Below are 12,926 nucleotides of genomic sequence, written 5' to 3'. Positions count from 1 at the left end.
TACCTAATTTCATCTCTTATGGCATGGACTTCTACGAATGGTTCGATGTGGTGAGTATATACACGAAATCCAATGTCAACGAAGCTGAACGTCAAGGTCTACGCATATACTTGTCGCACCGGAATCTGGGGCTGAGCTCCACCGGCGCCTCCTTTTGACAATCATCAAGTTTGTAGATATGGTCTCCTCAACTTCTGTTACAAGACTGATATAATTACAGAGCACCACTATTGTACTTCTCCAACACTGATACTGGAGCTATCTTGAATCGGTTAGTTGTTGAACTTTGTTTCTTAGTACTGTCTCTTAACCCTTCACAGATTCAGTCAAGACATGCAGCTTGTCGACAGGCACTTGCCCCCAGCCGTGCTATCTATCTCTAATCGTGAGTATAACTCGAAAGTCTTCTGATCTTTTCTCATTCTCGATTTTAGAGGTTTTTAAACTTTTGGTGCAAACTGTCTTGCTTTTTAGCGCACAGAAGTTTATGACGTTGACACTACCCGTTTGTGTGACGGTCGTTTATATTGTGCAAAAAGTCTACTTGCGCACGTCTCGGCAACTGCGACTGCTTGACCTAGAGTCTCAATCGGCAGTATACTCAAACTTTCTTGAGTCGGTACGTTTTATATACAATAGCTGGTTGTTTTGTCTTTTCTTTTTCTTTTTCTGACAATACAAAAGGTTGAAGGTGTTGCGACCATTCGGGCTTTTGGTTGGGAAAAGCAAGTCGAAAGCGCAAACATCCGCTGTCTAGATGAATCTCAACAGCCTGCTTACATTCTATTCTGTCTCCAAAACTGGCTGAATATTGTTCTCGATCTCATCGTCGCTGCGATTGCAACCGGTCTCATAACCCTAGCAATTTTCGTCAAGGGAACGACCACAGCCGGGCAGATTGGCATGGCGCTGAACATTGTTCTAGTCGCCAATACAACTCTCCTTGGCCTGGTGACGTCTTGGACAAACATGGAGATCTCACTGGGTGCCATGTAAGTTTGCTCTATGCTTCTTGTCCTCTTGCTTTTAGTACTATTTGTATTACATGAGGTTTTCGTTGTCTCTTACCATACCTGAGTTCATGCGACTTACCTGGCACCTTGCAATGGGCACTGGTTATCTGAGGAGAGAGTTTGGTAGTTGTGTGCTAATGTATCACTAGATCTCGCTTGAAAAGCCTAGAGGCAGAGACACCCCGAGAAGACAAACCATCGGAAGACTACGTTCCTGAGGGTATCTGGCCATCATCGGGTGCTGTTCAGTTGGATGAGGTTGAGGTCGCATATCAGTAAGGCCACTTTGAGTTCCAATACTCCAATTTGACCCTGGACTAATATCAATACGTAGCTCCGAGGCAATTGCTCTCCAAGACATCAGTATGAAGGTGCCAGCAGGCCAGCAGCTGGTTGTTTGTGGCCGCACAGGCAGGTAAGCAGACATATTGCAAAGACTGAGAGAGCTGAGAAATGTCAGTCTAACACATTCTGCCATTCTGCAGCGGAAAAAGCACTCTGTTACTCGCACTCCTGCGCATCCTGGATACAGCATCTGGATCCATCAAGGTAGATGGAGTTGACCTGAGCTTGGTCCCACGATCCTTGGTCAGTCAAAGATGCTTCATCACCATCTCCCAGGACCCTTTCGTCCTTGGTCAAGCTAGTCTTCGTTTCAATCTAGACGTAAGTTTGTCATTGCCTCATCGTGCGGATCTTCATTCTGGCCAAGGCTCGCTGACATTTCTGCAATATAGCCTTCTGGTATAGTTTCAGATGGAGCCATCGTTGCAGTTCTCCAGAAGACTTTGCTTTGGTCACATTTCAATCCAGAAAATCCTGTACCAAGGAGGTCGCGCAAGGTATTGGACAGCTCCATCGCTTCATTGCCGCAAATGTCCGCTGGTCAATCACAACTGCTCGCAGTAGCTAGAGCCATCCTCCAGCTTCATTCTCTCAATCATGCACGCGGCCTCCCCGAGGCGGAACGGACCATGCCAATTCTTCTACTCGACGAAGCTACCTCGTTACTTGACCTAGAGACGGAGACTTTGATTCGCAACATCATACATGATGAATTCATTGCGAAAGGACACACAGTGATCGCCATAACACATCGACAGAGTGGACTTATAAACAGTATGCGACCTGGAAAGGATATGGCTGTCTTGTTATCAAAGGGCAGAATTGAGAAGTTTGGCAAAGTAGAAGATGTTTTGGGTATATAGGGTTAATGATTGTCGGCAGTAGTCAATAGTAGCACAGAAACCATTACTCAGTCACCTCCCCTCCCCTTGGTTAGAACCTGGCCGGACATAGAGGTAAAATACATTGATGATGGGTGGGAAAGTTCTTAAAAGTATGACTGAATGCCGAAATACAGCTTGGATCAATGCGGACTGGTATTATAGGACCGGACTTTGGTACGTGTCAAAGGGGACCGAACATTGAGACGAGAACACGATTCACATGGGTAAGACAGAAAACCTGGTAGACATACTGGACATATAAAGTGACGCGGAGGCACGTATATCTGCTTCTAACATACTATTTGAAACATCATCTCCCAACCAGTGCTCGACCCTTTCAAACAAATCAGCAATGGTAATCTGAGTCTCCTGAAAGCTAGCTTTTCAAGCACCCGAGACAAGCTGACGAGGCAAATCTGAGCCTGAACTCTTCTGTTACAGAACCAAACTCATCATAAAAGGGAGAGGCGAAACGGTGCCAGTGGAAATAGGAACTAGCATCAGGATCCGTGTGGACCCAACCCCAGTCCCTCTAACCTCCGTCCGCTGCTGCCCTCTTTGAGGTTGTGTAGACGTCTTAGCCTTGGACCCGTCTTGATCTCACGATTATGGCACAGTAGTTGACATGCTTGATCGATTTTCACCTGGGCAGAGAAGTCAGGCGAGCCAGCGAAATTCTCGAAAAGCATACAGAGTTGCTAAAGAATTTGACCATATGCCGGTCCACCCTTACTAATTTCTGCCGAGACAGGTATAACAAGGCCAAGACACCAAGGGAGTAGCCTTCAGGTGGTTCCTTGTTAAGAGAAAATATTCTTGGCAACCTTGTAATGTCCTGGGATGAATTTGCCGTGACATCATCGCATCGGAAAGTGGTAAACTCTGGTCACGAGGGCGAGTAGGGACTCAATTGTCCACCACCCGGCGTCGACAAGAACCCCGGCGGACATGTCACTTGTAGGAAGAGATCACTGCTGTTTGTGTGACAGGTAGTTCACGCCGGGTAGGCCTATGATTTATCGAGTCTAATTGCAAGACGATCAAGAAAAAAGAAAGGAAAAAAGGGGACAAAAACGACGCACATCCCCGTCGTCGCCTATAGACCTGGCATCATGGAGTCAATGCAGACACCAACAAAAAACAAAAAATAAAGGACAACGAATCCCATCGCTTGCCTTCTGCCGGGGCACACTACAGCAACACGCTTTATTGCTCGAGAAGCAGCACCCCTCAGTATCAGAACAACAACCGCCGCCGCGATCCGAGAAACAACACCCTTCCCTGCTGGAGAAACAACACCCTTCCCTGCTGGAGAAACAACACCCTCCGCTACTGGAGAAGCAGCACCCGCCGCTGTCGCTAAAACAGCAACCTGGCGTGTCCTTCATACTCTCCCACCTCTCTTCCGCCGCCAGCATCTCGGGATACACCCACGTATACTCCTCGCTGTCCTCCCGCTCCCGTGACAACCTAGGCCGCGGTTCCAGCAGGTACCCCTCCTCCCGGGCACCGCGCCTTCGCCCTCGTTTCCCTGCGAGCAGTCCGGCCTTATCATCGTCTGCCAAGCTACTGCGTGAGCTCCGCGGGTCGTCCACGTCACCCGATTCGCGAGCAGAAGGTCGAGACGAGGATGACGGGGTAGATGCGGCGGTGCCGGTCGAAGACGGCTCATACGGCGGAGGCGCTTCGTCCGGCTGCCGCCACTGCTGGTGTCCCTGGTCGTCCTCCTCCCCATCGACGGGAATGGGCTGTCGCTGGACGTCACGCGCGGTGGAATCAGGGACCTTTGCCGCCGGCGCCTCACCTTTCCTCGACGGATCCATATTTTCAAACGCTTTTTTTCCAGTACGTAAAAAATGGTTCGCGGCAAGCGTCGGGCTTGTGAAATGCAGATCGCGGGGAAATGGAGCCTTCTCGCGTGGCGTGCGGCGTGGGCGATGGAGACTCGGTGTGGGGATGCCGGGTCGGCCCCCCAAAAGACCGTACGTAATGAGATGCCCGTTAAGCGTTTCGATCAAGTAATGGATGGAGCTTATGAGACGTGGATTCGCGGGGAAATGGATTTAAGGGCTTGGAAGGACGGCATTTAGGGAACTGGGGATGAACAACGTCGGTCGCATGTTGATATGGTTGACGGCAAGCAGCTGAGCTGAAAGAGGGCTCCAAAAGGAGACTCGTAATCGATCTGACGCCAAGCCCAAACGAGGGCTGGTTGACGGACCATGGCTGCATATTCAGTGTGGCTTGTTTCTTGCAAGCGGCACAGCGACAACAGGAATTCTTCGTAGCCAGCTTTGGAGTCTCATTGGCACGTTCACGAATGATGACAAAGACAGACAGTTCCGTGGCTCTAGCCAGCTGCGCACGTCTGAGAGAGGAGGGCAGCATCGAGACTGGCGGATGCCGGAGATGTCCCGGCCCGCGACAACCAGGACCAGCACGCTTCGTCTGCCCGCCAGAATGCATCGCCTGCATCTCGGCAGCAGATCAAGCTCCGCGTGGCCGGTTTCCTGCGGCCTGCCCGCCGCCTTGTAGGGCTTCGGTTGCAGTGCCAGACCACTTGTCCAGGGCCTCTGGTCGTGGGCGGGCGGGCGGGAAGGGCGAACACCGAAAAGATAAGAAGCCGCCGCCATCCTACCAAATCGATCGGAACGCCAGGAGCTGCGCCGGCCACGCCGTTCTCCCGCTACTAGCTGCGGGCGTTCAGCCTTGGGGCACGAACCGTAGCCCCAAGACGGCATCGCCTTATCAGTGCAGCAGCCCTTGGCCATGCCATGGCGATCATTAAACGGCTAAGCCTAAGCCCAAGCCTTCGGCGACTGGGAGCGGCAGCGGCATTCCTCTTCCGCCAACAGTTGGCTTCCTGCCGGCAGCCTTAGCAGGACAGGGCCGCTGTCGCCAAGGACCACGGTCGCCTTGTCTTCAGCTTCGATGGCTGAAGAGACTTGGCGATCCGAACGGAACTGCCTTGGCGCATGTACAAATATCTCCGACCCGGCCGCCTTGCAGCGCCTGTCTTTCAGCTGTTGATGTTGCCGACGCAGAAAAAGCCAACAACATCTTGGCCGACCCCCTCACAAAGCGAACGTACTAGGCGGTCAGCGGATATCAAGTGCTTTGCCAAACAATGGCTGCTTAGGTGGGATAGAAACTCATGATATTTGCTGCTGTCTTGCGCGAGTCGTTGATATTCTACTCGTTACAAGTCGGGTCCGTCTTTCTCGTCGGATGTCGATCAGTTATTGATAGGAACCAGGACGGATGGGTCGTCCACGAACACATTACTGATACCGATATCAATTCTATGTAAAGCGCAGTCGCGGTGAGATTGCTCAACAGGCTAATATTCGAAGCGGGTCCTCGGATCCCACAAAAACAAGAACTCGGACAGTCCGATCCCAGGAGACCCTCATCCCATCCACACCGCGAGGTCGGGAGAGATAAGAAGCGAGAGCTGAGACCACCGCCTAACGAAAGCCATTACGTACGAGAATCGTCTTGCGCACGAATGAGGGCCTTACCAAGCTTCCCCAGAGGATGCTAATCAAATCCATCACGCTGCATTGGACCGTCTAGGCCTACCAATCTCTCCACAGTTGCGCGTCGGAGGGTAGTGTTTTGGAAAACGGGCGTCGCCAGGCACCATTGCAATGTAAAGAACTTTGGCCTTTACGTGCGATGACACGTTTGTTAATTAGCAGCGACATTGTCGGATTCTTCGGCATCCCGCGCATTCCTAGCAACGCCCAACGTAGATCCACCGGCGGGATGTGATCCTTCTCCCGTCGCGCCGTTGATATGCCGTTACTGCAGCGCAGATGAGGAGGTACTGGCCGATCCGGCCAAGGAATCCGGAGGGGGCTTTAGCCGCTTAGAGTGATTGCTCCTCCAAGCAATCTTGGGTACGGGGCATCTACTACTGCCGCGCCGCCAACATGAGTTGTTTCTTGGTTGCCTGCCTTCCGGAGATGGAGGATACTCGCTCGGCCGCGTTGGCGCTGTAACCGGAGGCGGGCTGTGCAAAGATTCCCAGTCTTAGCTGGACGACGATGAGAGAAGAATCCTTCCTTTTGATGAAAGACTCAGGAGTCTATAATGCCGCCTCTGAAGATACATGCTTGACCAATCTCGACACTGTCCAAAATTGCCGCCATGCGGTAGCTTTGAAAGGTGAGCCGACCAATCCATCAGCGCTGCATCCTGCCAGGGACATCCTCGTACAAGACCATCTCGTAACCGATCTAGGCCGGTTACTCTCACCGGCACGACTGAGTCGTGTAACGCTCCGGCTCCGCACCGAGACGCATTCAGCATCCCAGTGCATGGCGAACCATAGAGCTGCCTAGGACTGGACATAAATTCGCGCTGACGGTCTCATCCTCGTCAGCTCCTCCCCCCTGACCGACACGCACTTGTCCTGGGCAAAGCTGGAATAAGGTACGCTCTTGGGTGTTTCCCCGAGTTCACCCCAATTAAACCGGGGCACTCACTCCCTCGGCTGCCGGGACATGGGCGTATTGTGGGCACGGCAGCAGCCCAATGATCCATCCCCCCCAAGGGATCCGCATGAATGTGGTGTCTCTGCGCCTCTGGAGAAAGCAGTGCAGATAAGCGTTCCGTCTCGAGCGTCCATCCGTCTGATATCGGAAGTATAGATAAGGGGGCGCATGACTTTACACTGACTTTGGGATGCGACTCACGGAAGTCTCAGAGGCACACGGATCGCCGTCAGCTTAGCGAATCAAGATGAAGATAGAAGAGGGAAGCGTGAGATTAGGAGTGAGGGGCTGATGGAAGGACGCTAGAAGGTCCAACAGAACGTCTTGATCTGGGCCGATGAGGCTATGACGCTGGGATATGCATGCCAAACCAGTTGCCTCCAGGCTGTTTCTGTGGCGGCCAAGCAGAAGAAGGTATCGGTAACTAGAGGCACTTTGCTACCGAATAGCCATTGTTCAAAGGTGTAGTGATTGGATCCCTCGATGCCGCGGTACCGGGAGCGCCATTGGCAACGCACGCTAAGTGAAGCTGGCGCATTGATGGCTCGTTCGAAACGAAGTTGGCAAATGGGATGAGCCGTCCAGCTCTTATCTCATGGCTACCTGTCAGATCGGTTCACTCCACGAGACGTCATAATCAAATGCTGTCACCAACGGCTTATCGCGCAGGAATGTCGAGCGCAATACCACGCCGCCTAGTCGGGGATTTCAGCAGGGCCACTGTTGGCTGTTGGTTGTTGGTTGCAGTTGAGCCATGGGTGCGCGTCGACTGAGACCGCAATTCGTGTGCAGACGTGGCAACCGACACTCCCGTGATAGGGCCTACACCGGCGAGGACGCGACGGTGTCGTGTTCTGCATGGGGGAATGGCAACGCCTAGAGACCTCCGACAGGGGGGTGAGACCCAATTTCCCATAAGCCCCCCTGCTGCCATTCCAAGTTCCAGTGGTGGAAACAAAAGCAGCGTCTGACGGACCTTCGGTCTGTAGATGCCAACGTCAATGTCCCTTACAGCTCGTGACGGTGGAACCAGTAAACGGGAAGATGAATAGAGCCAACCAGAGGATCGGGGAGTGTCCAAGAAACGGTCCCATCCGGAAGTAGAAGAAAAAAGCCAAGACGCTGTCCTGCGCGGGGTTGACGTAGCGGATGATTTACAGGCCATCACGCGACAGCACTGGTACAAAAGCTAGCGCGGGTGTGCTAGAAGCCTCGAGCCCGAAGCTGTGAGCGCGTGTATACAGTTGCTGGCTGTACCTTGGGTATCGCCCCCTGCCTTGTCCAGCTTCTGCACGCACGACGTCGGGGGTCTGCGAGGGTGAAAGGGGAAACCTGGGGCGGCCAAGATCAGCCCCTCCGCCTTGGTCCACCCACACAGGTGCATACCAATGTATAGACCAGCCAGTTGCCTGCGGGAGCGACAGCCAACGTTGAGTAGGTCGGAGTGCAATGCTTGGCGACGCAGAGCTTCCGTCAGTGCCGTGCCGAGCAGTAGCCTCCAAAGAGCCACTGCAACCCTAGCCAGAAGTCGAGCGAAACGTCCTTCGTGTGGCTTGCTGGCAACATTTCCCTTCCCAGTAAAGCCTCTTCGACGTCGACACGAATTAGACTCAACGACACTGACTGAGACGCGCAGGCTGCCCATGTGTCAGCGATTCATCCCAGCTTAGCGTATCTGGGCTCGTCTCCAGTGTCGCGGACTTGGACCTCTGGCTGGTCCTATTTTTTTTCTCCCCCTCACCGACCCAGACCCGGTCCTAATTCCCAAGGACTCGTGCTCTTCACTCCACTTGCGCTCCGGTCCCACCCACCGGTTCGAGGGGAGGAGGGTGAATGGATCCTTAGATAACGCTGGGAAGGGAGCGAGCATTGGGCGGGAAGGAGGGGCGGCGACAATTCGGAGCCATTTGCTAACGGCTTCAAGTGACACCATGACCATTGGCCAACCAGCGCTGATCTCGCTATCTGGAACTCGACTCTCAGATGTGCAATCGCCTGGACGGGGCGCGCTTCTCGGTGGAGAACCTGGAGAGCAGCTTGACTACCCATTACTGTGGTTCCCTCCTCGTTGCCCCCAGGGGCACTTGTGTTGCCGTACTCCATCTGTTGCGACTGCGACCGCGCAGCGGCTCTTTTCGGCCGAATATGGGTTTGTACTCGTCTTTGGGCTTTTGGTTGGTGTATGATGCATACCGGTAAGCTGTCCACGGGCAGCCCGGCCACACTCCTACCCAGACTCGACATTGGGTTAGCCTGTTAGCCTTCGCTCGTTCCCGTCGGCTTGCCTTAGGAAACGGTACGTATCGAAGCACGACCGAAAGCCAAATCGCCCCCATCCCACCCCAATCGTATGCGACAGGAAACGGGGGGTTGCAGTCCAGGGTTGCCTGCCACGGAGCCTGTCCTTGCCAAGATCAGCGTATTCCACCCGTCGAGAGAGGGGGGCAAAGCCGGATAGACCAACCCAACATAGTTCCAGTCCTGGACCCTCACCTCTTCCTACTCCTTTTGTGTGTAATTATCCTTCGTCAACGAAGCGCAACCTAGTGGTCTTCCGTGCATGACTGGACCCGCCTGCCGCCATTGACAAGAACCCTTAGTTCTTGCGCTCCTGTTCCTGTCTCGATCGGCGTTTCCTTCATAAAGCTCTTCCCTTCCCCGTCTCATCTGGCCAGAGTTGGTTCGGCATCCCTCTCCGTCCTTTCTCATTCCTTTCCGGGTCGAGCTCCCACAATCAATCTTTCGAAACAGGCATCTGTAGTCTGTCCACACCCCTCATAGGTCTTGAGTCTTACTTCCTGTCCTTTACGGAAGTTGCACACCATCACCATGGCTGCTCAAGAAGGGGCTATCCCCACCAAGGTTGAGGCCGACGAGAAGGCCATCAGCGGCCCTCCTGGCTACGATTCTGGCAGTGGCGAGCCCGTTCGTGGCGCCATTAGCGAGGAGTCCTGGGCGACTCGCGCCGGCTTGAACCTGACTTCGTTCAAGAAGCGCGAATATGGCCTTGGTATCGTCGAGCTCGACCGTTCCATGAGCACTCGCCATCTTCACATGATTGCCATCGGTGGCTCCATCGGTGCTGGTTTCTTCGTCGGTTCCGGTGGTGCTCTGAGCAAGGGTGTAAGTACCGCCGTTGGCGGAGGCAATGCCGCTTTCGTCGCCGTATTCGTCGCCGTATTCGTCCGAGTGTCTTTGCTAACCCGGCGCAGGGTCCCGGTTCCCTCTTCATCGACTTCCTTCTCGTGGGTATCATGATGTTCAACGTCGGTAAGTGTTGCGAAGTCGTTCTTGGTGACGAGCATACAGTGGCTGACATGGAGAAAAGTGTACGCCCTCGGTGAACTCGCTTGCATGTATCCCGTCTCTGGTGGTTTCTACACCTATTCCACTCGCTTCATCGATCCTTCCTGGGGTTTCGCCATGGGCTGGAACTATGTCTTCCAATGGGCTATTGTGCTTCCGCTCGAGTTGACAGTCTGCGGTCTTGTTGTCCAATATTGGAACAAGGAAATCAGTGTCGCCGCTTGGATCTCCATCTTCCTCTTCGCCATCCTCGTCATCAACATTTTCGGTTCCATTGGGTACGCCGAGGAGGAGTTCTGGTCGTCTTGCATCAAGCTTGGGGCTACGGTCGTCTTCATGATCATCGCCCTTGTCCTTGTGCTCGGCGGTGGACCGGAGAGCGGCAGATACAGCGAGTACTCGGGCGCCAAGCTGTGGTATGACCCCGGCGCCTTCCGCAACGGCTTCAAGGGCTTCTGCTCCGTCTTCGTCACGGCGGCCTTTTCCTTCTCCGGTACCGAGCTGGTCGGTTTGGCCGCAGCTGAGGCCAAGAACCCCGTCAAGTCGCTCCCCGGCGCCATCAAGCAGGTGTTCTGGCGTATTTCGCTGTTCTACATCCTGGGTCTCTTCTTTGTCGGTCTGCTGATCCCGTCCGACGACCCTTCTTTGCTCTCCGAGTCCTCGTACTCTGACACCAAGGCCTCCCCCTTCGTGCTTGTTGGCAAGTACGCCGGTCTCAAGGGTTTCGACCACTTCATGAACGTTGTCATCCTCGTGTCCGTCCTGTCGATTGGTGTGTCGGGTGTGTATGGTGGATCGCGTACCCTTACTGCCTTGGCCCAGCAAGGATATGCCCCCAAGATCTTCACTTACATCGACCGCTCCGGACGTCCCCTGGCGTCCGTCGCAGCCATTCTCATCTTCGGACCGTTGGCGTATGTCAACCTCAGCGCTAGCGGACCTGTTGTGTTCGATTGGTTGCAGGCTCTTTCGGGTTTGGCGGCTGTCTTCACATGGGGATCTATCTGCCTGGCGCACATCCGCTTCCGCAAGGCCTGGGCGTACCACGGCCACACTACCGACGAGATTCCTTTCAAGGCGATCGGCGGCACTGTCGGCTCCTGGATTGGCCTCTTCTTGTGCTTCGTCGTCCTTGTTGCTCAGGTATGCATATTTTGTCGCTGATCAAGACTTGAGAATGAAATGCTAACAAGACGATACAGTTCTACACTGCGATTGCCCCTCCCGGCACGGATAAGCTGAACGGCGCTGAAGGCTTCTTCAAGTCGTACCTTGCTCTCCCTGTTGTCATGCTTTTCTGGCTTGGTGGCTTCCTCTGGAAGCGCACCGGCTGGCTTCGCACGGCGCAAATGGACGTCGACACTGGCCGACGTGAGCTTGACTGGGACGAGATCCACGCATACCGCGCGCGTCTTGCGGCGATGCCCAAGTGGAGGCGTTACATCAACTACATTTGGTAATTGGAGCTGGAGAGAAATGGAGACAAAACATGGCCATTTCTGCGCTTGGAAAGAGCGTGCAGCGAGGCTTTTTTTCGTCCGTTCATGTACATTGTAATACCGAGGCGTCCACCGATCGGCGACGTGCCTCTTGGAATGAGTTGATTCATTCTGATAGTTAGCAAAATCAAGATACCACGAGTGCTTTCACAGACAACATACCTGGCTGGAGTAACAAGACGATGCGTGTGCATGATGATTTCTGAAGGCTGCTGCTGATCAATGTGTTTTGCGCTACCCGTTTAACATGTGTGTCCGCTGACACGGAGGACGGCGAAGAGAGAGGCGTTAGGAGGAGCGATAGCATGTTATACTTCTTTCTTGCTGGTAACCATGAATGCCAAGGCCCTATGGGAGCCTGGGCACCTATGAGGGAAGAAACCCTGGGATGGTGGCGCAGGCCGATAGCGGTGATTGCACAGGTCATCCAGCACTTAATGAGCGATTGTTCTTGGGGGACCAGGGCTTCGTCGAATAGAATGCCCGGAGGTTTTCTTGAAGTGTCTTGGGTGACTGGCGTCAAGATAAGGGCGACCAGCCCAGAACAGCAGGTGGCAGGGCATCGTCGGCGGTGATAGCTGTAGATTGCGTTTGCGGAAGATAGGGACCCAAGTCGCCAAGATTGCCGGGGCAGAGCTTCGAATCGTTCCAGGTCGGGGGCTCCCTGCAAAGGACGTCGTCCACTGGCGGTGTCGGTATCGTTGGCAACGGCGGCGATGAACACCGGTGGTATCCTGGTGTTGAGGTGTAAGTGTTGCTAGTGGGAGATGGCCTCGCCAGTGACGGATGACAACCGGAGATGCACCCTTCAAGGTTCCCACGCCGTCCGTGGAGTCGAACGGGGTCACGTGTCTCCGGGCCGAGAATGATTCGGTAAAGGGAAAGAACCGTCAACAGGTTTTCATTGTGTTTAGGGTGGAAGGTGGTGTTGCTTCTTGTATCTTTCCCTCCGTCTCTCCCGTGATCGGGAGGTGGTTCCTTCCTCGCCTTTAAGACGACCCTCAGTTGGCGTGACAGGGTGACAAGAACGCCCTGCAAGTGATTGGGGGCGCGACAATGTCATTTTCCGGCGCCCTTCGACCCCGATTCTCCACACAAATGCCCCGCTTACAGCTGTCATATCTACTATCTAGGGTATAGGTAAGGTACAGGGTACCTTATACCATCCCCCAAGTCCCGCTCCAGATTTCCTCTTCTGTTGTGCAAGGGAAACTCTCACCATTGTGCTCTTTATTTACTTCTCACTTACTCCCTCTATCACACCCACACAATCCATTATTCATTATCGGTTTGCAGTCCGACTAGGGCGGTCCTGCCAAAGAATCCTGTGAAGAGTCCTATCTCGAGCTCTTTCATGGTACAGCTCTCCACCTACTGCCC

At 53.9% G+C, this 12,926-nt stretch overlaps 2 protein-coding genes across 2 annotated transcripts; one reads left to right on the top strand and one right to left on the bottom strand.

Annotated features, from left to right (window-relative positions):
- Positions 1–3,601: 3,601 nt before the first annotated feature.
- On the bottom strand, positions 3,602–4,065 carry ColSpa_09883 (uncharacterized protein; the record flags this gene model as incomplete). Its single annotated transcript, XM_049276095.1, has 2 exons — positions 3,602–3,614; positions 3,641–4,065. The coding sequence occupies 2 exons, from the start codon at positions 4,063–4,065 to the stop codon at positions 3,602–3,604; spliced, it is 438 nt and encodes a 145-aa protein (XP_049132052.1).
- A 5,505-nt stretch (positions 4,066–9,570) lies between these two features.
- On the top strand, positions 9,571–11,507 carry ColSpa_09882 (amino-acid permease inda1; the record flags this gene model as incomplete). Its single annotated transcript, XM_049276094.1, has 4 exons — positions 9,571–9,864; positions 9,954–10,011; positions 10,070–11,190; positions 11,250–11,507. The coding sequence occupies 4 exons, from the start codon at positions 9,571–9,573 to the stop codon at positions 11,505–11,507; spliced, it is 1,731 nt and encodes a 576-aa protein (XP_049132051.1).
- Between the last annotated feature and the right edge of the window lie 1,419 nt (positions 11,508–12,926).

This window comes from Colletotrichum spaethianum (genome assembly GCF_022836535.1).
Source record: "Colletotrichum spaethianum MAFF 239500 DNA, contig31, whole genome shotgun sequence".
In the NCBI taxonomy this organism is placed as follows: domain Eukaryota; kingdom Fungi; phylum Ascomycota; class Sordariomycetes; order Glomerellales; family Glomerellaceae; genus Colletotrichum; species Colletotrichum spaethianum.
Note: the sequence above shows the minus strand (reverse complement) of the source record. Positions and strands in the feature narration are given on the sequence as shown.